Raw genomic sequence first — 27,529 nt, 5'->3', positions numbered from 1 at the left:
TGTGACCGAGAGCGGGACCGACTATCTGGTCGTATCTTCTGACCGGGACTGCTGACGGACCTACCTTACACACATCCCGTGTACAAAGAGACCTGCTTCTACCCCAGTTTTCCTGACATCTATCTAAGGTGGATCTTGTACAGGATTGATCCCCCAGCATACTGACTGCTGAAAAAGGTCAGCCTGCCTGCATGCACTACTTGTGAGTGCCAACTCTCTTGTGAGTACCTTTCTAACGATTCTGTTACTGTTCTTGATCCTGAGTCGTCAGTACAATATTGCACTATTAGGTGCTCTCTCTTTTTTCCTGTCTCCACTTTCCAGATTATCCGACTTACCACCGGTTTTGGAGAGAAGCAGCCTTTAACCTATATGAATTGGTTCAACGTCTTTTGTCATTAATAACAGTTTTCATAAGGCTGACAAAACCTACAACCATCTAACAGAACGTTTTATGTTAAACAGATCGGTTCATGTAAAGGAACTTTCACTTCTTTGAACTGTTGGTATTATATATACATCTATTTTTAACATACATATACATTATTAATTGTCTTTTATATTGCATTGTCTTTTTATTTTTTTCTTATTCCCTTTGCTTTTTGAATTGCTTTTTTTAGTGCCTATCATTTTACTATATTTCATTTTGATAACTTTATTTTTATAACTTCGTTGCAGATTGAGGGAATTTAGTATTAAACACAGACACAGACCAGGTATTTTTTTCAGCAAACACATTTTGGTCATTACACCCCATTCATTTGACACATTCGAATTCTACACTACTAGTGGTATTAGGGCACTTTTTTACAGTCCCAATTGTACTTGCTTGTTATAATTACGATTTTTATGGGTTTTTTTTCACATTTCTTGTATTGATTAGATACTACTTCAGTCAATACTGAGTAATCTAACTATTTTATTTACTGGACATCATCATATGTACATTGCACAATTATTTTTTATCTTCTCATATCTTTTGTTGAACGATTTACGTTTGTGATTCACAGATCTAGCTTTATATTGTCATACCACTGACTAAGTTCCAACTCTTCACTACAGCACAACCCCCTACACTATTTTTTGAGGTGTATCACTATTCAACCGGCGCACCCTATTGTATGCTTTTTTGCATACATATTACAAGTAACACTATGCATACATTGTCACAAATATATTAACCCGCCCCTCTGTGAATTCAGAATTTTGTGAATTTTTAAAATGTATCTAATATGTTTACAGTTAGATGCTGTGACCAGAAATAATACATTTTATCTTCTGATTTTTATTATTGAACAATATAGGTACCAAATCCTACATTTGAGTGTTTTTTGGAAGGTGAACTGGTTCTAAATCTGGTAATGGCTCATACGCAGCTATTTACCATGTATGCTCTAGAAAATGACGAAACAATATCATTTTGTTGCACATCATATTGTGTCATTTTTCCATGATATGGTATTTTTGAAAACTAAAGTTATTGTCTAACAATGCTTGGCCTGCTAAAAAAAAAACAAAAAAAAAAACAAGGCATGGTTTGTGTGGCTGCCTCACAGAAAAAAAAATGTTTTTGTGTAAATGCAGCAAGTGACAAATACGCCACAAGAAATCTGAAAATAAGGTAGCATTTACAAGAATATAATATTCCCACAATAAAATTGGGGAAAAAAATGCAAATCATAATAGTATTTACTACACTATTAAGTAGATACTATTTAGTAAATATTCAACAGGCAATAGTAAAAATGAATAAACACATAAATAAAATGCACAGCTTGTTCACTTACAGTTTCTTCGTCATTTAGGATAACCGTTACCCCCACCAAGCATGTTTCTGTTTCTTTCTTTCCACATGGCCTTAGTTCACCCAAAACAGTAAATAAGCTTTGTGTACACAGCTACAGAGAAAGAAATACAATGCACTTATATAACAAGAATTTAAAACTTTAGGACATAAGGACAAGTAATACATTCTTTACAATAAGGAAAAAAATATTTCAGAGAGTATTTGTTGTTTCTGTAAAAAATGTCTTCTTTCTTACGTTCCTTCCTATTTTTCTAACTTCTTCCTTTCCCTTTTCCCTCTCTCCATCCATCCCTCCCTTCTTCCTTCCTTCCTTCCTTCCCTCCCCCTTATCTTCTTTCCTTCCTTCCCTACTTCACTCCTCTCTTCTATCTTTCCTTCCCTTCTTCCCTCCTTTCTTCCCTTCTGTCTTCCTTCCTTCCCCCCTCCCTTCCACCTTTCCTTCCTTCCCTTCTTCCTTTCCCTAATTTCCTCCTTTATTCCCTACTTCCCTCCTTCCTTCCATCTTCCCTCCTTCCTTCCATCTTCCCTCCCTCCCTCCCTTCTTCCCTCCCTCTCTTCTTCCCTTCCCTTCCTCCTTCCCTTCCCTACTTCCCTCCTTCCCTACTTCTTCCTTCCTTCCATCTTCCCTCCATCCCATATTCCCTGCCTTCTTTCCTTCCCTTCTTCCCTCCTTCCTTCCCTACTTCCCTCCTCTTTCCCTTCTTCCTTCCTTCCTTCCTTCCTTCCCTCCCTCCCATCTTCCCTCAATCCCTTCTTCCTTCCCTTCTTCCCTCCCTCTCTTCTTCCCTTCCCTTCCTCCTTCCCTTCCCTACTTCCCTCCTTCCCTACTTCTTCCTTCCTTCCATCTTCCCTCCATCTCTTATTCCCTCCCTTCTTTCCTTCCCTTCTTCTCTCCTTCCTTCCCTACTTCCCTCCTCTTTCCCTTCTTCCTTCCTTCCCTCCCTCCCATCTTCCCTCCATCCCGTATTCCCTCCCTTCTTCCCTCCCTCTCTTTCCTTCCCTTCCCTTCCTCCTTCCCTGCCCTACTTCCCTCCTTCCCTACTTCTTCATTCCTCCCATCTTCCCTCCCTCCCTTCTTCCCTCCCTCTCTTCTTTCCTTCCCTTCCTCCTTCCCTTCCCTACTTCCTTCCTTCCCTACTTCTTCATTCCTCACATCTTCCCTCCCTCCCTTCTTCCCTCCCTTATTGGAAAAAATACTTTACATTTCCATTTCTTTTAATAATATATACACTATGGCCCATATTTATCAAGCTCAGTACGGAGCTTGAAGGGCCGTGTTTCTGGCGAGTCAGAAGACTCGCCAGAAACACAAGTTATGAAGCAGCGGTCTCAAGACCACTGCTCCATAACCCTATCCGCCTGCCCCGAGTACGATCGGGTTGATTTATGTCCTTTTGATTTAATTTTGACTTTCCAAATGAAAAAACTAATTTTGCTCACCTTAGAGAAGACATAGTAACAATCACCATACGCTGTGTATCGCATTTCATCAAATGTGGTGATATGGGACCCTCCTTCAATAGCACAAGTTGCGGAACAAGGAAGAAATTCACACTGCCACTTCCCAGAGCTACAAGTGCTGGGAAAACAAAGAACACAAGTAATATTTTATAAAACTGTTACGCACAATTACAATATGATTGCTCCTACTCACCACACTATTGTTTTACCTCGTGTGTCTTTACATCAATCTTTTCAAAGCTCTTCTCCTATTTAAATTCTAAGATAAAGTAGCTAAGAGCACTTATTTGCTACACAATATAAACATGGAGCAGTTTTCAGTGTCTAACCATGTGACCACTACACAGACAATTATATCAGAAATTTTCCTAATTTGACTAAAAATACTAAATAGTGATTGGTTTAGTTGTAAAGTAGCCAAAACACAAATTTGTTATACATAAAAACATTACTCATATTTTAACTAAATTATAAAAAAGTCAACACCTGCTGATTACGCATTTCAGCCATAGATGATTACTGCCCGGAGGTCTAAAAGCTTCAGCATAATGAATTGATGCATATGCCCATGTTTAAACAAAGTTATAATAAAAACTATTGTATATGACAAATGAGTCGCTCTGGCTATTATACATCTAAACCAACTACTGTTTGCCTTCAGTGGCATTTTAAGTGGAATTGGGAGCATCTGGGAGTGGTCACTTGGGTTGATACACTGAGCTGCTTGCATCACACAGAACACTACTTTATAAAGAGACTATCCATGGTGGAGGAGATGCCAACACTAGTAAAGGAGAGATGGCTCTGTTTTTGCAGAAGGTTGAGTTTGTCATTAAATTTAATGAGCACAGAAAGTAAGAGGGACTGTGAGGTGTGCAAAATGTAAAAACCATGAATTTTAATGAAAAAGTTTTAAAAAGGATAATGCAGACATAGCATAGCATCCAAGCATGGGAATTTCTAATGTGTTTTGCACCCTCTAGTGTGTATGAATAAGCATCACTAGGGGGCACGAAACGCGACAGTCATTCCCATGCTTGGAGGCTATGCCTAGCATAAAATTAGTGTTTTCTACATGTTGCACTCCTCGCAGTGCCTGTTACTTTCTGTGCTCAATGTGGTGGTGTGCGGCTTGATCTGCCACAGTAACGGTACCCTGGACCAAAGGAGAGCCTCATTGTGAAACCTTAGCACTTCCCTGTTTTCAGAGCTGGAGAGAGCTTGGAGCCGTGGTCACTGTTTTGGACACTGCTTGACATTTAATTCCCCTTTTTATTTTAATCCATTAGAGGTGCCAGTTGCTGAAACTCTGCAAGTTCATATTGGGTTGTGCTTTGTTGGGTTGTGCTTTGAAGATAAAGAATTCTGCCTGTGGCAGAAGTGGTCCTGATTCACAAATCTGTGAATTTGCATAATTTATTTTCAGCTTTATCATGAATCGAGGATACAAGAGGGAGCTTTACCTTTTGTGTGTGTGTGTATATACAGTACTAGTACTAAAGCCCGTTCACACGGACCATTTTTTGCAGTACAGCGGTCCCACCCCTTGCGCTCTCTCCCTCCTCCTCTCTTTTGCTCTCTCTCTCCCTCCCCCCTCTCTTTTGCTCTCTCTCTCTCTCCCCCTCTCTTTTGCGCTCTCTCTTCCTCTCTTTTGAGCTCTCTCCCTCCCCGCTCTCTTTTGAGCTTTCTCCCTATCTCTTTTGCGCTCTCTCTCTCTCCCCCTCTCTTTTGCATTCTCTCTCTCCCCCTCTCGTTTGCGCTCTCTCTCTCCCCCTCTATTCTATGCTCTCTCCCCCCTCTCTCTCCCCTCTCTTTTGCGCTCTCTCCCCCTCTCTTTTGCACTCTCTCTCCCCCTCTCTTTTGTGCTCTCTCTCCCCTCTCTTTTGCGCTCTCCCCCTCTCTTTTGCGCTCTCTCCCCCCTCTCTTTTGCGCTCTCTCTCCCCCTCTCTTTTGCGCTCTCACCCCCTCTCTTTTGCGCTCTCTTTCTCTCTTCCCCTCTTTTGCGCTCTCTCTCTCCCCCCTCTCTTTTGCGCTCTCTCTCCCCCCTCTCTTTTGCACTCTCCCCCTCTCTTTTGTGCACTCTCCCCCCTCTCTTTTGCTGTCTCTCTCCCTATCTTTATCCCCCCTCTTCTGCTCTCTCTCCCTCTCTTTTGAGCTCTCTCTCTCCCCCCTCTCTTTTGCACTCTCCCCCCGCTCTCTTTTGTGCTCTCTCTCTCCCCCCTTCCTTTTGCGCTCTCTCTCTCTCTCCCCCCTCTCTTTTGCGCTCTCTCTCCCCCCTCTCTTTTGAGCTTTCTCTCTCCCCCCTGTCTTTTGCGCTCTCTATCCCCCCCTCTCTTTTGCACTCTCTCTCTCCCCCCTCTCTTTTGCACTCTCCCCCTCTCTTTTGTACTCTCTCCCCCTCTATTTTACGCTCTCTCCCACCTCTCTTTTGCGCTCTCCCCCCTCTCTTTTGTGCTCTCTCTCCCCCTCCCTTTTGCACTCTCCCCCCTCTCTTTTGCGCTCTCTTCTCTACCCCCCGCTTTTGCGCTCTCTCTCTCCCCCTCTCTTTTGCACTCTCTCTCCCCCCCTGTGTTTTGCGCTCTCTCCCACCCTATTTTGTGCTCTCTCTCTCCCCCCTCTCTTTTGCTCTCTCTCTCCCCCTCTCTCTCTCTCCCTCCCCCGCTCTCTCTCTCTCCCTCTCCCCCTCTCTCTCTCTCCCTCCCCCTCTCTCTCTCTCCCTCCCCCTCTCTCTCTCTCCCTCCCCCTCTCCCCCCTCTCTCTCTCCCCTCTCTTTTTATCTCTCCCCCTCTCTATCTCTCTCCCCTTTATCTTGCGAGTGATCACACCTGGCCACTCCCCTTTACGCCCGACCAGGCCCCCTTCACGGGCCTTCATGCCCGACCACGCCCCCTTCACGCCACGCCCCTGATCATGCTTGGCCACACCCACCACTGCTGTAGATCAGGTATGGATTGCAAAGGCCAGGTGTGTATATATATATATATATATATATATATATTGTGTGTTTATATATAAATATATATATATATATGTAAAGCCCTCAACAATAATATATAGCAGTGTAAAAAAAAAGTTAAATCCTCTCCTATATCATGCACATTAATCTGAAGTGCAGGATACAGCTACCAAACAGCATTACTGATCTGTGAATATGCACCACTTCTGTCATATTGTGTATGCAGGAATAGAATATCTAAGTTCCAAGATGCAGGAGCTAAGTATGAAAAAGCAGAGTTTCACCAACCAGCTCCCGTTAGGGGTTAAAATAATGAGAATGGTAAAGAGAGCTTCAGACACATGATAAAAAACAATAGCATGGTGAATAGTAATCATTACATTGTAGTTGCACAGTAATGTCTCATTAAACAAATATGAGACCAAAATGTTTCTTTCATGATTCAGAAAGAGAATTTAATTTTTAAACAATTTTCCAAAATACTTTAATTATCTAATTTGCTTCATTCCCTTGGTATCCTTTGTTGAAGAAGCAGCAATGCATTACTTGGAGCTATTTAACACATTGGGTGAGCCAATAACAGGAGGCATACATGTGCAGCTATCAATCAGCTGCTCTAAGCATACCTAGGTATCCTTTTCAACAAAGGATACCAAGGGAACAAAACAAAATAGATAATATAAGTAAATTGGAAAGTTGTTTAAAATCACACGCTCTATCTGAAACATGAAAGAAAATACGTGGGTTTCATGTCCCTTTAATCATATAGTAAAAAGCTGGATATCGCTAATATTTTTACTTACCAAGATCTGTCTGATGTTGAATATGATGCGCCTGGAATATAGCTGTGACCATTGTAAGTACAAGAACAATTTTCTATTGCAATGCAACCATTGGTGCCAATGTCATCAAATAGTAAACCTATAAAATAGTGATAAAGGAATATAGAATTCTCTTTTAATCTCATATGCAAGTTTTCATTTGGAAAACCTCATTCTTCATTATCATCAAATTACTATTAAGTGAGGTTTTATAATTAAGGCCAAGTTTTATCAAACACTAATTTATTGTTACCACATAACAGTTCTGTGAAAACTTTTATTTTTTTTCTCCATGTGTGAAACCAGTTTGAGGATCTTGTTATTTGCAGCATTTGCCTTCAATATTTGATTCATGTAAGATCTTCAAATCCTTGTTTTTAATAAGAACTGAAGAAACAGTGGTGGGAAAATACACAGGAGCAAGCTCATATGCATAAAATAGAATCACTATGTACTTCTTATGTTAGGTTAAAAGTGGATTGGACAAGTCTGTTTGGTATTTAATGCCTGACTCGCTGGCCCTCACATCAATCATTTAGTAAAGCTACGTCATGATTGGACAGGGGAAGTTGTACACATGAATGGTCAGACAACCTGTACATCACTGCAAACAATTGAGCTGATCTGTCAAACGATCTCAATTCCTTCCCACTTTCCTGAGTCTTTTGCCCCTGAGTCTTCTGCCCCTTTATTTTGGTGCCTTAAAGGCACAGTATACACCAATTTTCATATAACTGCATGTAATAGACACTACTATAAAAATAATGTGCACAGATACTGATATAAAATCCAGTATAAAACCTCTTAAAAATCTACTTAGAAACTTCCAGTTTAGCATTGTTGAAAAGGTTAATCTGGGACGCCCAATAAAAGGGTCTGGAAAGCAAAAAGAGCAGACACTCCCCCACTCCCCTGTATATGAAAAGACCCTTTGCACAAACAGGAGCAAGCTGGAGTAGGTAGACAACACTCTACTTTTAAAACTTTCTGGCTTGGTTAGGAGCCTGAAAATCAGCACAATGTTATTTAAAAATAAGCAAAACTATACATTTAAAAAAAAAAAAAACCTGTATATGCAAAGAAAAGTCTAGTATATAATGTCCCTTTAAGTGCCAAACAAAAATAAAATGAATGCGACTAATAACTATAAAAAAAATCATTATTTTAATACCTCTTAAAAAAAAACATCTCAAAATAAAAATAAAAACTATACTAAAAATAAACTAACAATAGCCCTTTAAAGGGTCTTTTGTAGGGCATTGACCTAAAGTGATTAGCTCTTTTGCTGCCCAAATTAAAAAAAAAAACAAAAAAAAACTAAGACTAACCCCAAAGTTGATAGTCACCGATGATGATGGGCAGCACTCCATCTTTATCCTGGCGGCGCTCCATTTTCATTGCGGGTCCATCTTTTTTCATCATCCCGGTTGGAGCGTCGAGGTCAGCGGCAACGTCAGTGGTCCTCTTCAGACCATTAACACGGAGGTCCTCTTCATGCGGTATTCAGCCACACGCTTATATAGGGGTATCCTTGCATTTCTATTGGTTGATTTTAATCTTTAAATTAAAATCAGCCAATAGAATGAAAGGAAAAATGTTTCTGGAATTTATGTTAGACTAGAATCAAACTCTCACAGAATGTTCTATAATACTAATGGAAAAACTGGTCAGGTTTAAACTTATTCAGAAAGATGAGATATTAACAGAAATTATTGGAATAATTTAAGGAATAAACTAATTCCCCATATTTCAGAAACAACTGGATGGTACGCTGGACAAACTGGGAACTGAATTTTCTGATACTAAACTTAAAATATATGAGATTGTTAAGATTACGAAGTTGGAGATGTATATATTTAAAATATAGTAAATAAAGCAAAGTAAAAATGGCAAGGAGAAATTTGAGAACAATAGATCTAGAAGATTTACTTTTTCTAGCTTTAAAAGTACAATATCAATAAATGTATCTAAAGATACTTCCCTGAGTGGTCCAAGGTCCTCTTGGACCCCATTAGGATGCAAGAGCAATCCATAGAAGAGATGGGAGCAAGACCAAAAAAACTGGTTGATAAAACTGGCATCAGCTCAAATCCAGTCAGAAAAAGGGGTACTATAGACACAACAATCACCAAGATACCCCAGTTTCTAATCACAAAAGAAAAATGCCAAAAACTTGAGGTTATTTGTATTTCTCCCATTGAACTGAGTGACTCTGAACAGAGGGTTTTGTGTAACGGTTTATGGTTTTCTCCTTCACAAAATATCAATTTATTTGACACCATGCTTGATATTAATAAATATGTTCGCAAAATCACTCTAAAGAAACGTTTTAAAGATTTAAATGACTAATAAGGGTGATAATATAAATACTAATTTGGATACAAATAAAGAAGTAGGCATTTGGGGAAAATGGAAGTTTGATGAATTATGTGATTTGGTAACATTAGCGAATCTACAAATGTAATCTAGAGATGAGGACAGCACTAATATTAAACAACATTATAGTAGTGATAGTAAAGGTAGTTCATGTTATCAGTTACATTCACACAATGATGTGATATAAATATTTCACTCTATTATTGAACAAGATTTGATTTCACTTTTTGAGCAGACACAGAAAAGAGGAAAGATAGGTAATAATAGGAAGAGCTATTGGCACTAGATAAAATTAAAAAGAACCCAGGTCTAGTGGTTGTTGACTCTGGCAAGGGATTCTCCATAGTAATTTTAGTAAACAACAATATTTGGATGAAGCCTATAGACAATTACAAGTTGTTAAATCATATAAGAAATTAAGCTTTAATCCTACTAAAAGGTTTTCCAAAGAACTAAGGAACCTCCTTGATAGTGGTTTTGAGAATACCATTTTCTAATTGATTTTCTGAGAACACCAGTTTTAAGTACTTACTGAAAATTATTAAGTCTCTGATCAAACCCCGGGTAAGGCTCATAATTTCAGCGAAAGGGTCTCTAGGAGAAAGGTTAGGAGAATGGCTTGATGTACAATTACAACCTGTGTTACAAATTATGCCTTTTGGAAAATATTGACTGGAAAAGGGTCATATATTTGTTACTATAGATGTGGAGTTTCTTTATTCATGTATGAATAGAGGCTGTGCATAGGATGTTCAAAATAGTTTTTATTAGAGACTATCAAATTCTTATAGAATCACAAATATTTAGATTTTTTAATGGGGAATTTTTCATCCAACAGATAGGCACAGCGAATGCCACATTGTATTTTAATTTATTTTTAGCAGATTACGGAAACAGTGCTTTTTTTGTGGGAAAAGACCCTAAAGAAAAACATATAAAAATCTTTACACAATTCATTGATGACATGTTACTGATTTGGGATGGCTCAATAGGAGTAATAAAAAAAGGGGGTTAAATAAACTAGCGCTTAAGAGTTAATATCCCTTGCCTTATTCTCCTACTATCTACTTCCCAGATAGAAAGGTGTATAAAGTGAAAAAGTTATGGAGATTAGGCGCTTAATCTTCAAAAGGGATAAAGGTGTGTATGGAAGTCGTTAGCTAAATCTGTAGAAAAAACTGGACCTTGGACAGAATAAGTGAAAAATTCTTCTACAATTTATTTTCAAAATAAAAACATGATAATACCAAGATAAAATAAATCACAATCCCTAAGTGTTGCAACACTATATCGATCAATTCATAAAATTTCTAAAATTCAGATACATTTGTTTCATACACAAATAAAAGGATTTATCTGCTCTTTTGTATCCTTTGTTCAAAGATTTTAGATAGAATGTATTCTTTTATTTCAACACAATTAATAATATTTGTCTCTATTTGATATTTTATATCTATATTTCATCAACTTTAAAATTACAAATATGTAGCAAAAACTAACAATTAGTTAAAACAATTTAAATGCAAGACTGATTATAAATGGTGTCCCCACAATGGCTGTTTACTTATATTGGTTGTAATTTTGTGTATCTAAAAAGTTCATCAAAGCATTTGTAAGTAATTGGAGATAAATTACTGAGGGCTGTGTTCTTTATCCTTATATTTATGTTGTGATATATTACGGTTTCACAGTTACCTCTTTGTATCCTCAGTGAGCTTAATTTGTAGAAAAGGAATGTTCCAAACAGTGTTTAGGGGTGATTTTCTTACCCTCTCTTGTGAGCTGTTACTACTCACGGCTTCCCGGCGGTTCCTATGTGTCCTCAGTTTGACTCTCAGACAAGGGGTTCCGGTAGGTAATTTTCTTTGTGTTACCTTGTCACTGGTCTTTGTAGAAGTGCTCTGATTACAGCACCAAACTGTAGACAATCCTTTTGTTTCTGTAACTTGCGCAAGTTAGCTTTTGTGTTTGTAGTTCCTCAATCTCCTGCACTTAAGTACTTCTGTAGGCAGGAAAAAAAACAGGCTTTTTCTTTCTTGGTGTTCACACAGATATCAACATGTTTCGCCAGCAACCCTGGCTTTATCAAGATGTTGATAAAGCCAGGGTTGCTGGCGAAACATGTGACATGGTAACACAAAGAAAATTACCTACCGGAACCCCTTGTCTGAGAGTCAAACTGAGGACACATAGGAACCGCCGGGAAGCCGTGAGTAGTAACAGCTCACAAGAGAGGGTAAGAAAATCACCCCTAAACACTGTTTGGAACATTCCTTTTCTACAAATTAAGCTCACTGAGGATACAAAGAAGTAACTGTGAAACCGTAATATATCACAACATAAATATAAGGATAAAGAACACAGCCCTCAGTAATTTATCTCCAATTACTTACAAATGCTTTGATGAACTTTTTAGATACACAAAATTACAACCAATATAAGTAAACAGCCATTGTGGGGACACCATTTATAATCAGTCTTGCATTTAAATTGTTTTAACTAATTGTTAGTTTTTGCTACATATTTGTAATTTTAAAGTTGATGAAATATAGATATAAAATATCAAATAGAGACAAATATTATTAATTGTGTTGAAATAAAAGAATACATTCTATCTAAAATCTTTGAACAAAGGATACAAAAGAGCAGATAAATCCTTTTATTTGTGTATGAAACAAATGTATATCTGAATTTTAGAAATTTTATGAATTGATAGATATAGTGTTGCAACACTTAGGGATTGTGATTTATTTTATCTTGGTATTATCATGTTTTTATTTTGAAATTAAATTGTAGAAGAATGTTTCACTTATTCTGTCCAAGGTCCAGTTTTTTCTACATATTTAGCTAACAACTTCCATACACACCTTTATCCCTTTTGCAGATTAAGCTCCTAATCTCCATAACTTTTTCACTCAATAGGAGTAATGGCAGATTTCATAGCACATCTATTTAATAAGGAGAGAAAATTGAAATGTACATATAATTTATTTTGGATATGAACATTTCTTATTAGGATGTGCTATTGAGTCACAAAGGAAATATTATAGTACTGGTTATAATGAACCATCAGCATGAGAGCGGGCAAGGCTGTATAATTCAATCCCAATGTGATAACTGACCGATATGGAAAGTTTCTTGAGAGTGGTCATCGGAATCTCTTGATTCTTGCCATGTCCAGTTGATGGTGGACACAAGGGATACTAACCAGTTACTTGAAGGTCAGTTATAAAGCTATTATAAGTGTTTAATGTATCCACTAACATGACTGGCATTGAATTTCTGTAACAGAATGGAGAATTACATAGTAACATAGTAGATAAGGTTGAAAAAAGACTGAAGTCCATCGAGTTCAACCTATACAAATCTAAAATACTTACAAAAAGCTCCAGTTAAGCTTAAATAACCCCATTAAAATGTGACCCATTTAATACTAGCAATCATATCCATGAATTTTGTTTATATACAGAAATTTATCCAGACTATTTTTAAATGTATCTATGGTATTGGCATTCACTACCTCCTTTGGTAATGAGTTCCACAATTTTATTGCTCTTACAGTGAAAAAACGTTTCCGTTGCAGGAGATTAAATCTCCTTTCCTCCAACCTTAAATTATGACCTCTTGTCAGAACCAATTTTCTTGGAATAAAAAGAGCTTCTGCCATCTCTGTATATGGGCCTTGAATATATTTATATAAAGTAATCATGTCACCTCTCAAGCGCCTTTTTTCTAAAGAGAACAGACCCAGTTTGGCTAGCCTCTCCTCATAGGTTAATTTCTCCAATCCCCTTATTAGCTTTGTGGCCCTTCTCTGAACTTTTTCTAGTTCTGCAATATCTTTTTTAGCAATCGGTCCCCAGAACTGCACTCCAAACTCAAGTTGAGGTCTTACCAGGGCTTTATATAATGACAGAATTATGCTTTCCTCCCTTGAATCAATGCCTCTTTTAATACATGCTAGTATCTTATTAGCCTTTGAAGCCACTGCCCTGCATTGTGCACTCATCTTTAGCTTGTTATCTATTACTACTCCCAAATCCCTTTCCTCCTGTGTTTGGCTAAGTCTTGTCCCATTTAAAAAATACATAGCCTGCTTATTTTTACTTCCAAAATGTAGAACCTTACATTTTTCCGTATTAAATCTCATTTTCCATTCACTTGCCCATAGTTCTAATTTTAGCAAATCCCTTTGCAAAGAGAGTTCATCCTGCTCTGACCTAATGACCTTACTTAACTTAGTATCATCTGCAAAAATAGAGATGTCGCTATTTAATCCTTGCTCCAAGTCATTTATAAAAATATTAAAAAGAACAGGGCCCAGTACTGATCCCTGGGGGACGCCACTGATTACCTTTGTCCAATCTGAGTATGATCCATTTACTGCTACTCGTTGCTCCCTATCTTTTATCCAGTTATTTATCCATGAGCTAACATTTTCAGCTATTCCCAGTCCCTTAAATAGTGTTCTTCCATAATGTCAAGGTGTTACATAATACTATCTTTCCCTTAATTCTTAGATCACATATTGTGGCAAACATGAACTCTTGGGTGCCATCCTGCATTTCTTTCATTTAACTTCTTAATTTCTTCTTTAGCGTCCAAATTATTGTACCTACCTCTATATACATACCCTCACCAAGTAAAAGCTTGACATTATTATAAAAACATCCATTTTATGTAGAAGGTGGGTGAATAAAGGGATTACATGGTCCAGGCGTGCTGTGGAATGTTCTGTCACGTCCCTTAAAGGTTTTAGGATTGACACTACCTGGCCTATTGCTGCCCATTCCTCTCTACCTAGTGAGCATGTTCAGAGGACAGGGAGTGCATTATCCTCCACCTCCTCAGATGTCACCTTCCTCACGAAACCTGGCTGAACTCCACATCAATGCCTGACATTGCCATCCCCGATGGATGCAAGATCTCCCACAAGGACTGCAGCAACCGACTGGGAGGAGGCATCGGCATTGTCAATAAACACTCTCTCCACATCACAACCAGCTCTGACTACCACTCACCAGGCTTGGAACACCTACACTTCAAGATCCAGGTCAGTCCCAACACCACCCTTGGTGACACCCTCATCTACAGACCTCCCGGACCTCGTCCTGCCTTCTGCGACTCCATCACCGACCTCATCTTGCCCTTGCCTCAACAGACTTCATCCTTCTCCGTGACCTCAACTTCCACCTAGACAACCCAAATGACCACAACACCACCAACCTCTTTGAAAACCGTGAAACCATTGAAATGGAAGCAACTCATCAACTACCCAACCCACTTAGCCGGACACACCCGTATCTTCTCTGCAGGCAACCACATCTCAGTCAACCACATCACCGAACTCCATTGGACTGACCACCATTTCATACAATTTTCCTTCAACAAACCCACCACACACCTCCAGCAGCACCACCCACCCCTCCTATACGACGTCAGCATACACGACAAAGCCCTGGAATAAATCACCTCCTTCCTTACCAGTAGAACCCAGAAAGTTAGACTCCCAGCCTTCACCTCCAAACCCACAGAGATCAGCTGTGGTGTACCCCAAGGCTCTCTGCTGAGCCCCACCATGTTCAACATCTACATGGCCCCTTTCGCCACCATCACCTGACGACATGATCTCAACATCGTCTCCTATGCTGACGACACCCAGCTAATAATCTCACTCACCAGTGACCCCATCACCACCAAGAGAAACATCCACAAAGGGCTGACAGCAGTCGCCACCTGGATGAGCTACAACTGTCTAAAGCTGAGTGCAGACAAGACCAAAGTCCTCCTCCTCGGTCCCACCACATCCGCCTGGAATAAATCCTGGTGGCCCACAGCCCTTCAGACACCCTCCAACCCCTCTGACCATGCATGAAATCTAGGCATCATCCTGGACTCATCGCTCTCCATGGACCGACAAATCAACGCAGTCTCCTCTGCATGCTTCCACACACTCCACCTGCTGTTAAAGATCTTCAAATGGATCCCAAACCAGGAAGACTGCCACCCACACCCTCATCAGCAGCTGACTGGACTACAGCAATGCACTCTACGTTGGCTCCACCATCAAGCTCCAAAAGAGACTCCACCGCATCAGGAACGCCTCGGCCAGACTCTTCCTCGACATCCCACATCACCAAACACCTGCGGGACCTGCACTGGCTCCCCATCAACAAAAGAATAACCTTCAAACTTCTCACCCACACATTCAAGGCCCTCTACAACATTGGTCCTGAATACATGAACCACCACGTTACCTTCTACACCCCTGCCAGACAACTTTGAATGGCCGACCAAGCCCTCGCAGTCATCCCCCGCATCAGGAAAACCACAGCGGAAGGCAGATCCTTCTCTCACCTGGCAGCCAAGACTTGGAACACCCTCCCGCTGCACCTCAGACAAGCTACCGCACTAACTAAGTTCAGAAAGGACCTCAAGACCTGGCTTTTTGATTAAACTGCTACCCTCAGCGCCTTGAGACCTTTACGGCTGAATAGCCGCGCTTTACAAGAACCCAATAGATAGACAGATATCCTCTGCTGCGACAGGATATGCTTCATCATCTATAAGGTAGAGTTCAACCGAGTCATGATATCTTTTTGGAAACAGTGCTTTGGTAGGTATTCTCTTGCTCTTGCCTTAGCATATGGCTAGCTTTAACACTGCAGTTTAAGTGCCCATAAATATTACAACACTGCTCTTTAATGCTAATCAGCCTGCCACTGTCTTCTGTGTCTCCACTGGGAAGAACAGCTCTCACCACTAGGTGTAAAATATGTGCAGCACAGCACTTGCCGATAAAGTCCCCATCACTTATTGCTTTCGCCATATTTTCTCCGCTGTGGCTAACCACAAACAACATTTATACTGCTGTGCCTGCCTCTTCTCCAACCCAGTGTGCCATCATTATTCAAAGAGCTGCCATTATCTTTCTAATAGCTGAGGTGTGCTGCCTATCTTAAATCTCAGTGTGTAGAAAAAAAGACTTATATCCTAGCTCCATTCCACGACCACCACTACCACAACTTGTGTCACATAATGTGCCTGCTACTGCATTGTCAGAGACATTTGTCTGCCACCATTGTGCTGTTAAAGAAAGGAAGGCATGCTCTGTGCAGGGTGCACTGCATATATCCAGAGGACTTTGACAGCTCCTACTTTAACAGTAATACACATGAACAGTGGAGAGAAGGGACAACTTTACTGCTAAAGGTGGTTCTTGAAGGCAAGTGTCAATTGTGAGCAAAAGCTTGGATTAGCTGCCTGGAGGTGTCCCTTTCTATGATAGAGAAGAGAGCTCCTCTAACTGCAATAAGCTGCCAAATCAGCTATGTTTCCATATTAGATTGCTGCTTTGACATAACCCTTTAATGTACAACTACAAATTGTTCAAGGATAGGTTGATAGAATGGCCCCTGCCCCATCTGTTTTTGTGAGACACTTTTAGAAGGACAAGTAGAAGCCTTGACATGGCCCTGCCCTACCATACAGTTAAACTGCTAATGCTGCTAGTGCCAGTGGTGGTTCTGCTGTTATGGGTGACTTGTGTGGTAGTGGTGGCTGCTGTGCGTGTTGCTATCGTTGCTGCCACTCTGCTCCCACAGCAGAAATGAGCTTTGGTTTGCATACGTGCTGGTTTATACTTGTGCAAAGCAGGTGTCCCAACACTTTGCCCCTACTGACCAACCACCCACACAGTTTGCACTTGAACTGTGTCCATCTCCCACACTGACAAAATAGCCCCCCCCCCCACCTTGCCATAGCCTTCTATGCCAGCTACTACTCAACATGACATAGAGGACATACTGCTGCTCTTCCTCTGGTAGTTTCGGTACTGCTTGTTGTGGAACCACATGCAGATAAGGAAACTGTCTCAGGGATGTTAAACTGTTGCTTCTGCTGAAAACTAGGATATGAGGTAAGAGTAGACTGAGTAGAAGGGTTAGGCTCTAGCTCCTCCATCTCCTCTAGCTCATAGTCCATTTTGCATGATCCAAGCTAACTATTTAATCATAGATATTGACTGTGAGGGGACCCTGGGGTGTTTAAAGGGAACTACTGCCTCTAGGTGATTTTCGGGTGACCACTGTGGCCTCCCCTTCCTCTCTGACTACTCTGCTGCTAGTTCTTTGTACATGCTATGTTGGCTGTGGGTTGTTTGAAATAGTATGGGCTACCTAAAATTGAGGCACTGGTGGCACTAGGTATGCTGCTAGTTGTTTCAGTAGTAGAAGCAGTTTTGGTGGTGGCACTGCTGTCGCTCTGCAGTGTTTCAACAAAAAAGCCTACAAGAAAATGTCTGGGAGCTTTTTTTATGTAAGCTAATTGTGCTGCTGCATCTTGCCCTTCCTTTAGCTTTGTGAATATGATTTCTTTTAGTAGCTGGGCCAATGAAGATTTCTTTACTGACAATCACAATGTTAAGTGCACTGCAGTTTTGTTCCTGCCTATTTCCACTGCTGTTTTTTTTAATATATCACTGATATCATCAATCAGATATTAGATATGAGATGACAAATTATAAAGATAAAACTTGCACCAGGTAACTGAGAATTCATCTGCCAGTGCCAAACAAACACTCAGCAATATATTATAATATACATAATAATATTACAAAATCAAACTAAATCACAGAGATTAATTATAATATATTATTAATAATAAAATTAAAGATATATAAAACAGTCTGTTTCATTGTTGTAATAAAAAGACACTAAGCAGTGGATTATAGTTAATATAAATCATTGCGATATGTATTATTTATCACAATAAAAGGATTTGACCTTTTATTACTTGTTTAACTTTATTTTTGCAGTGTCCATTGCTTCCTCTCACAGTCCAAAAAGAAATCGGGGGCCTCTGCAGGAAGGCAAAATTAGCCATTTGTCCTTGGAAATGTTGCTAGGAGACACCTATCTATTAGCTGCAATTAGTTTATTGTCCATGTTCACTATAGGAATTTTGCTGCAAAAAATCATTTGACCATGACACCTAAGTTCTGTAATGGTAGGTCTCTTATCTAGTTGTGGGCAGTGGCCACACTGAGATATTTCTAAGTGCTCATTTAGCAAGAAAACAGGTACGTTTGCTGTTTCTAACACAATCTGTTTCTTTTTATGTTTACTTAAATTTAACATATTTCAGTAGAATAACTGTTTAATATCCCTTTAATATGTTGCGGCAGGCAAGCTCAACAACTCTGCTTGCTGATATCTCTTAAACTAAAGGATTGTGATTGACCCCATAGTTTATTAAAGACTGTGAATTAGAGTTACCTTCTGGACAATAGCAACCATCGACACAATGTTGGTCACATGCAAGTGTACTATCTGGGTTGGAGCAACTGTCACCACAAGGGGAGCCACATTCCTGGTACTCCAGATTTTGGGGACATTCTCTAGCTATATTGAAGAAAACAGAAGACAGATTGATAGACAATAATCAAATAAGCCTTCCTTGATACATTTAAAATTCAAAATAAACCATAGATACTAAAAGCCTAATTATCAAAGATTCTCCAGCTTGGAGAGAAAGTATTGCGCTGAATTCACAGGGGCTAAAGTCACTGAGTGCTATTAGAAAAAGGGTGGAAACCTGGAAGTCCCAGAGATATTAGCAATACCTCCCATAAAGCTCTCTGCACAGATGAGATTATCTAAAATGATTCTCCAGCACTGACAGCTATCTCACAAAATTCTAGACAAGACATTTTTGCTTTTTTATTTTAGGCTTCAGTTTGGGTCCTTTAAGTTGTATTAAATGTAAGCTTTGCACTTTATTTTGTATTTTAATGCACTTAGATTCCGTATACAACAGTGATTTCGAAAATTCTGATTATTCTTCGAAAGTTTCTGTGTAACTTTAACAAATTTGGATCAAACGTTGTATATTTCTGTGTATCTTTTACAAATTGCACTGCACTTTGTATTTGTTTTATGTAAAATAAGACTGAATGTTTCATAAAGTTTGAAGGACAGGGAAATTTATGGTCTTAACAGGGGAATTCCCAGGGTATGTCTGAAGCTCTCTCACAATTCTCATTGATTTATCTCACCAGCTGTATGCATGTGATAGAAATGTATACTAAACTAGAGGCGAATTCAATTTAAATTGTAGTTAAAACATTTCAATTTAATTTGTATTTGCTGCAAACTAAAAATTGATATCAGTGTCAGGTGGTCCACCGCTAACTTCACTCTTCCCAGTCAAATTCTGTATCTCAGAGAGCCTAATTAATTTTTATTGAAGGCATCTCTCATCTACCTAGGACTTCCAAGCATTCAGTGAGTTCAGCTCCTGTGAATTCTGCACTATAATTTCTCAAGATTCAGATAGAGCTTACAATTTTAAACAACTTTCTGATTTTAATTTAATTTTTACATTTTATTAATTCTCTTTTTTTCTTTGTTGAAAGAGCAGCAAAGCACTACTGGGAGCTAGCTGAATACATCTGGTTAGTCAATGACAAGAGGCATATACAATACTGTGAAAAAGTTTTAGGCAGGTATGAAAATATGCTGTAAAGTAAGAATACTTTCAAAAATAGAAATGTTAATAGTTAATTAACAAAATGTGAAGTAAGTGAACAAAATACAAATCTAAATTAAATCTACAGTATATTTGGTGTGACCACCCTTTGCCTTTTTTAAGGACATTGTAGATAGATTGTTTTAAACATCTTAGAGAACTAACAACAATTATTTTGTGGATTTAGGCAGCCTCAATTGCTTCTTTCTCCTCATGTAATCCTGGAAAGATTTGAAGATGCTGAGAACATTGATATGTGGGGACAATATCATCACTTCCCGGACTCCTTCTTCGTCTTTATGCTGAAGATAGTTCTTAATGACTTTGTCTGTATGTTTGAGGCCATTGCCATGCGGCAGAATACATTTGGGGCTATCAGATGCCTATTTGATGGTATTGCATGAAGGGTAACTCTCAGCATTGAGGAGACTATTCATTCTAACCAAATCCACAACTTAATTTGCAGAAATGCAGCCCCAAAATACAAGGAACTTCCTCCACTATTCTTCACTTTTGCCTGCAGACAATCATTTGTGTACCACTCTCCAGCCCTTTCGACAAACAAACTGCCTTCTGCTACAACCAAATAGTTCAAATGTTGGCTCATCAGTCAAGAGCACCTGCTGCCATTTTTCTGCACCCAGTTTCTGTGTTTTTATGCATAGTTGAGTTGCTTGGCCTTGTTTTTATGTCAGAGGTATGGCTTTTTGGCTGCACATCTTTCATGAAGACCACTTCTGACCACACTTCTCCGGACAGTAGATTGGTGTACCAGGGTCCCACTGGTTTCTACTTATTTTGAGCTGCTGGACATCTTCAGATTGTAATGAAGTAAGCATGCCATGTCTTTCATCTGCTTCACTATGTTTTCTTTGCCAATCACTGCATCTACAATCCTCAACATTGCCTGTTTCTTTGTGCTTCTTCAGAAGACCTTAGAGAGCACATCTGAAAACCCCTGTCTGATTTTAAATTTCTGCCTGGGAGAGACCTTGCTGATGCAGAATAAATACCTTGTGTCTTCTCGCTATGGTGTATGACTTTGAACATTAAACTGTCTTCAGACCTCACTTTGTTAGCAGAGTTTCTCACCCAGTTTTTATTTTCTATTTCAGCTAATGACTGGGTTTCATACAGAAAGAGAAGCACACTCTCAGGAACGAACACCAGATAAATAACTTGTTAGATTGTTCTATGGCAATTTACCACCTGGATGCAGCTTCTTTTAGCCCAATTATGCTTTTCACAGAGAAAAATGTTCCTGACGTATATCAGTCTGATCCCGCCTAGTAATGTCATTTTAGCCCCAAAATAGCAGGCAATGCATCTTTGAACAAGGAACATGACAACCCCAGATAATCGTTTCAGACTTCAATGGGCCTAGTCATTAAGGTGCAGCCATATTCCTCTAAGCACACTAGGCAAGGAATTCATGTCTGGTTTCCCCTTTTCCCCCTTAGGGAGACTAAATACATATAGAAAGAGAAGCGTACTCTCAGGAACGAACACCAGCTCAATAACTTGCTAGCTTAAAAAAAAGGAGGATGAACCTCTAAAAGAAGTGCTAAGCAACAATATGGGTAAATGCACTGCTTACTTAAAACTCAGAGGCACACAATGTGCAAATTGTGCAAATACAAACTTTATGAATAGCATGACAGTGACAACTAACTGTTGCTTAGCTGACAAATACTTCTGCACACTCCTGCACCTTGCACAGTCCTGAAGAATCATATCAGTCCCTTTTGTGACAGCGTCTTAGAGCAGCTCCATGGCCGACGCCATTCCTCTCACACACTGGAACGTCAGGTGACCGGAAGTGGAACGGCTGTAGTATTCTGGTTTGCGATGGGTGCTTTTTTTCATATACCTGAGGTGGAAGTGATGAAAATGGATAGGAACCAAAGTGGATAGCTAACACGGACTCCTTAGAAGTAGCAGACTCCTGCCAATCCTCAAAAAAAGTGTATCAAAAAAGAAAAAAGGAAGTCCATAATCCCGATCCACAATAATAAAAAAAACAACTCTTTATTGAATTTAGTTAAAAGAAACTGAGATAGGATAACACAGAAAAAAGGCACATAGCCAGCAAAAAGTCTGACCGGTTTCGGTCAAAAGACCTTAATCATAGACATCTATGTCTATGATTACTGTGTTTTGACCGAAACCGGTCAGACTTTTTGCTGGCTATGTGCCTTTTTTCTGTGTTATCCTATCTCTGTTTCTTTTAACTATATTCAATAAAGAGTTTTTTTTTTATTTATTTTTATTATTGTGGATCCGGATTATGGACTTCCTTTTTTCTTTTTTGATAAACTTTCTAGCTTGTTCTATGGTTTACAACCTGGTTGCAGGTTCTATTAGGCCAAAGATACTTTTAACAGAGAAAAACTTTCCTCTAAGCACTCTGGGCAAGGAATCCACGTTTGGTTTCCCCTTCTCCCCTAAGTGAGACTAAATTGTGTTTCAACCTACATATTAAATTGATGATCATTAGCACCTGTTTAGTATAATTGTTTAATCATGCACCTGACCATACGCCTACAAAATCCCTGACTTTTTTTTGCTCCCATATATTTCTGGTCTCAGCATCATCAAGTCTTTCCAGAATTACATGAGGAGAAAGAGGCAACTGAGGCTGTCTAAATTCACAGAATAATTGTTGTTAGTTCTCCAAGATGTTTGGAACAATCTTTATGCTATGTTCCTTAAAAAACTGTGTGCAAGTGTACCTAGAAGAATTGATGCAGTTTTGAAAGCAAAGTTTGGTCACAACAAATATTGACTTCATTTAGATTTTTCTTCTTTTCACTCACTTTGCATTTTGTTAATTGATAAAAAAACAAACTATTAATATTTCTATTTTAGAAAGCACCTGCCTAAAATGTTTGGACACTACTGTATGTGTAGTCACTAATCAGCAGCAAGCTCTTTGTAATGCAACGCTGCTCCTGAGCCTACCTAAGTAAGCTTTTCAACAAAAGCTACCAAAAGAACAAAGCACATTATATAATACAAATACATTGTAAAGTTGTTTAAAAATGTATGCTCTATCTGAAAAAAATGAGTTTCATGTCCCTTTAACAGGGGAGCACGATACTAATAGTTTAGTATACTGTATATTACTTTCCTGTCAGTTAAATAAGTGCAGAGGTGAGACCTGAAGGTGTAAAATGCTTAGAGCATATTATCAGAATTGTGAGAAAGATTCAGACAGACCCTGTGGACTATCCTGTCCATCACACTTTCTGAATTTGTCAATTACTAAGTGCAATGTAATGTTTAAATTATATGCATAAACATACAAAATACGATTTAAATATGTTTAAATTACACAGAAAATGTCAAAGCATAATCAGAATTTCACAGAGCCCCACAGTGGCCACACAATTAATTTTTTTAAGAAATTGTGCTTACAATTTACTACAATTTCCTCCTCATATGCCATATTTTATCAACCCTGTAGATCTCTTCCTTGTAAGTAGATGACAGACAGCTCAGGTCAGCTCCCTGCCTGGTATATTGGGATTCCATGCCATGCTTTTGGATTGACTCCGCTGGTCACTTCCTTCCCCACTTCCATGACACATGTAAATATCATTACTGAAAAAACAAGCCGGGAGTTGTAGTAAATGCTTGCAAAAACAGAACCTCATCCCTTTTACCGACTACTGCAAGTTCAACTACATACACAATTTAGTAAATCATGAGCACATTTTAGTAAATCGTGTGCATGATTTAAAAAACAAATGTGTGGTCACTCTGTGGCTAGATATAACTTGTAATATCACAATCCTTAATATACTGCTGTTGTAAATGCATTAAAATAGAAAATAGAAAGTGCAAAGTTTAAATGTAATAAAACTTAAAGGACACATGACTCCATTTATCAAGCTGCAAGTGCATGTGAGTCAGCCAGAAATGCTAGTTAAGTAGCAGCAGTCTTAAGACCGCTGCTACTATACCTCTCTGCTACTTAAAGTGTGGTGTATTTCAGTTATCCCAATAAGATTAGCGGCTTGTACAGCTTGTGCCGTGAAGTTAGGCAGACAAGGTTCATGATAGCGAACCTCATCTGTCCCGCAAGTTGATAAATGGAACACATAATCTAAAGTCTAACGTAATATAAAATACAAAGCACAAAGTGTAAATGTAAGAAAACTATCATTGCACTGGGCTTGTCTCTCCTTCACATCTAGAAATGCAGGAAACACCCCTTAGAGAAGTAAAGCAAAATCTGCCTTTTTAGAATCTTAACACGGATCTTGCAGTGCTGGAGGATCATTTAGATCATCTCATCTGAGCGGAGAGCTTTAGATCGTCAGGCCCTAAATGTGTAATAAAAATGGTCAACAACATTGGTTGCAAAGATTAGTTTACTGAATATTTTTTATACCTATGTAAGCTGTTTTAAATAGTATCAATAGTATCTGCTAATTACAAAACCATATGGTTTTAAAAACCTCTCAATTTTTAAAACTGGTTCTTATTAAGCATTGCACAAGACAGCTTCTTGCAAATAATATTCATTAGTATCCTTAAAGGGACATGAAACCCCAAATGTTCATTTCATGACTCAGATAGAGCATACAATTTTAAACAATTTTCTATTTTACTTCTATTATCAAATTGTTCTTTGTTCTCTTAGTATCTTTTGTTGAAAAGCACAGATGTATGCTTAGGAGCCAGTCCATTTCTAGATCACTATATGGCAGCAATTTTGCAAAAATGTAATAATTTAGCAAGAGCACTAGATGGCAGCACTATTGCCTACTATGTAGTGTACTCCAGATGCCTACCTGGATATTCCTCAACAAAGCAAATTTGAAAGTAAAAGTAAATTGGAAGCTTTTTTAAAATGGTCTGCTCTGTCTGAATCACAAAAGAAAATGCTTGGGTTTCATATCCCTTTAATGATTTGCTAGCAAAACAATTTTTATTGTTTATTATTTCATATTTGTCAAGAAGCTTTTTTGAAAGCTTTAGACAATAAATTACAGGTTTGATATATGAGATCAGAGATACAGGCGAGCTTTATTTACATTTGCCCAGTTAATCAATACAGTCATTGAATATAAATATATATATATATAGAAATAAAAATGAACACCTACGACATAAATCTGGGGTTCTCCAATTTCCTGGTTTGCCTCCAGCTAGAGCGCATTGACGAGAAAACTCAGTAATGATTGAGCAGAGACAGGAAGTGCGATTCTCCTCTTTACATAAACATAAATTTAGAAAGCACAAAACTGTATATTGATAGGGATCAATCAAAGTCTTGCAGCTTGAAAAGATTTGATCTGTGAATATCTTCTGACACAACATAAAGTCATCCTAGGTAAAAAAACAATACATTAGATGTTATAATTACTATTATTATTACTACTATTATAATTACTATTATTATTACTACTATTATTATTACTATTATTATTACTACTATTATTATTAATATTGTTGTTGTAGGGGCTATTATTCAGGTAATAAAAAGCACAGAAAAGCCAATGGGTGAAAATATATATATTTTTTTATTTCTTATTGTTCTTATGTTTGTGTAGTTTGGAATCAGTATGTGTCTATTTTCACTTGAGCTATTGGCATTGACTTTATCATTATGGAATATGTATTAACATTATGATAATGGTCCCTTATGCGTTTTGGTTAGCACATATATATATTTATTTTTTTACAGCAGTTGGGATATCCAAATGCACTGACAATACAAATGCCTGCAGTAAGGTTGTACCCCTAAATTATATATACCGTGTTTCTGCAGGAGTTAATATTTTCTTCTTTGACTTCACATACTTCATTTGGTAGATTCATTTGTTGTTGAATGCCAAACTCAATTTGTGAAAAATACATGCCTAAAAAATTAATAAAAAATAAATATTAATAGTTAAAAATAAAATAAAAAATAGTAGTAATGTGGTGTAGCAATGTTAGAAATAATTCCATATATATTTTTACTCAGTTAAAACTTTTTTTATGATCTCTTCTTGTACTTCCGGTGTATAATTCCAAGAACAGAAATATAAAGAAAGAAAAACTATAGGTAGGTAGAAATACGTACTAACAAGCACTGTGTAAACCTTGTCAAAGTCTCTCCTCCAAGTATACTGGAAATACAGGACAATTATACTGTAAATAGCCAAATTGGCCTTACAGTAAGGTCTCGTCCCTAGTTAAGGTAGATGAGAAGGGCTAAACTATCCCAATGTACCTCTCAAATACTAAAGCCCATGAGTATGTTTACATATAATTATATATAGCTTGTGAATTTGCTAATGGCTATTCTAGTGCATGAATCTCGGCTTCCACAAGATGTTTTTGCTCCATTTGTTCAATGTAATGTCATCATTAGCATGATCTCACACCAAAATAATAACTAGCTAGATCCTATACACAACTCTTAAAACTAGTCACTACACAAAAAAAAGTTGTGATTAGGGCTGCAACTTACAATTATTTTTCATAATCGATTAATCGTCCGATAATTTTTTCGATTAATCGACTAATCGGATAAAAAAAAAGTCAATCATTTTTTTCCACATTTAAAATAAAATCCACATACTGAAAGTTACAAATATAAACTTCAGACTAAGAGGCCCATTTATCAAGCTCTGAATAGCGCTAAAGACCGCTGCTCCATATCCTGTCCGCCTGCTCTGATGAGGCGGACAGACATCGCCACAATTCAAACTGATCGAGTACGATCGGGTTGATTGACACCCCTCTGATGGAGCAGAACACATATTTATCAATCAGCTAGATTACGAGTTTTGTGCACTATAGGGATTTTAATGCAACAAAATCAGCGTTATTTCACCTCCCTATAGCACTGGTATTACAGGTTTTTAAAAACAAGCTTGTGCGGGCAATTTGATGATGTTGAGCTCCATACTGCACCGAAATCAAGCGCTGCTTTGATGTGCTCGTGCACGATTTCCCCATAGACATCAATGGGGAGAGCCGGCCAAAATAAAGCCTAACACCTGCGATCACGGAATGAAAAGCTCCATAACGCAGCCCCATTGATGTCTAGGGGGAAAAAAATACCCTAACATAAACCGCCCATCTAAACACCCCTAATCTATCACCCCCATCATAACCGCCACCTACATTACAGTTATTAACCCCTAATCTGCCTTCCCCAACATTGCTACCACCTACATACATGTTATTAACCCCTAATCTGCCTTCCCCAACATTGCTACCACCTACATACATGTTATTAACCCCTAATCTGCCTTCCCCAACATTGCTACCACCTACATACATGTTATTAACCCCTAATCTGCCTTCCCCAACATTGCTACCACCTACATACATGTTATTAACCCCTAATCTGCCACTCCTGATGTCGCCGCCACTATACTAAAGTTATTAACCCCTAAACCTAACCCTAACCCTAGCACCCCCTAACTTTAACATAATTAAAATACAGCTAAATTAAAGTTACAATTATTAACTAAATAATAACTATTTAAAACTAAATACAAAATTACCTGTAAATTAAAACCTAAGCTAGCTACAATATAACTAATAGTTATATTGTAGCTAGCTTAGGTTTTATTT

At 38.4% G+C, this 27,529-nt stretch overlaps 1 protein-coding gene across 1 annotated transcript in view; it reads right to left on the bottom strand.

Moving 5' to 3' along the window:
- Positions 1-27,529, bottom strand: part of LOC128636240 (mucin-5AC) — a 161,481-nt gene that overhangs the window by 111,105 nt on the left and 22,847 nt on the right. Inside the window, exons 2-7 of the mRNA XM_053689278.1 lie at positions 25,715-25,818; positions 25,063-25,285; positions 18,697-18,822; positions 7,028-7,145; positions 3,248-3,386; positions 1,788-1,898 (exon numbers count right to left, since the gene is read on the bottom strand). Of these exons, the coding sequence (XP_053545253.1) occupies positions 1,788-1,898; positions 3,248-3,386; positions 7,028-7,145; positions 18,697-18,822; positions 25,063-25,285; positions 25,715-25,818 (821 nt within the window). The remainder of the gene's footprint in view (positions 1-1,787; positions 1,899-3,247; positions 3,387-7,027; positions 7,146-18,696; positions 18,823-25,062; positions 25,286-25,714; positions 25,819-27,529) is intronic.

Source organism: Bombina bombina, chromosome 7 (assembly GCF_027579735.1).
Source record: "Bombina bombina isolate aBomBom1 chromosome 7, aBomBom1.pri, whole genome shotgun sequence".
Taxonomy (NCBI): domain Eukaryota; kingdom Metazoa; phylum Chordata; class Amphibia; order Anura; family Bombinatoridae; genus Bombina; species Bombina bombina.
Note: the sequence above shows the minus strand (reverse complement) of the source record. Positions and strands in the feature narration are given on the sequence as shown.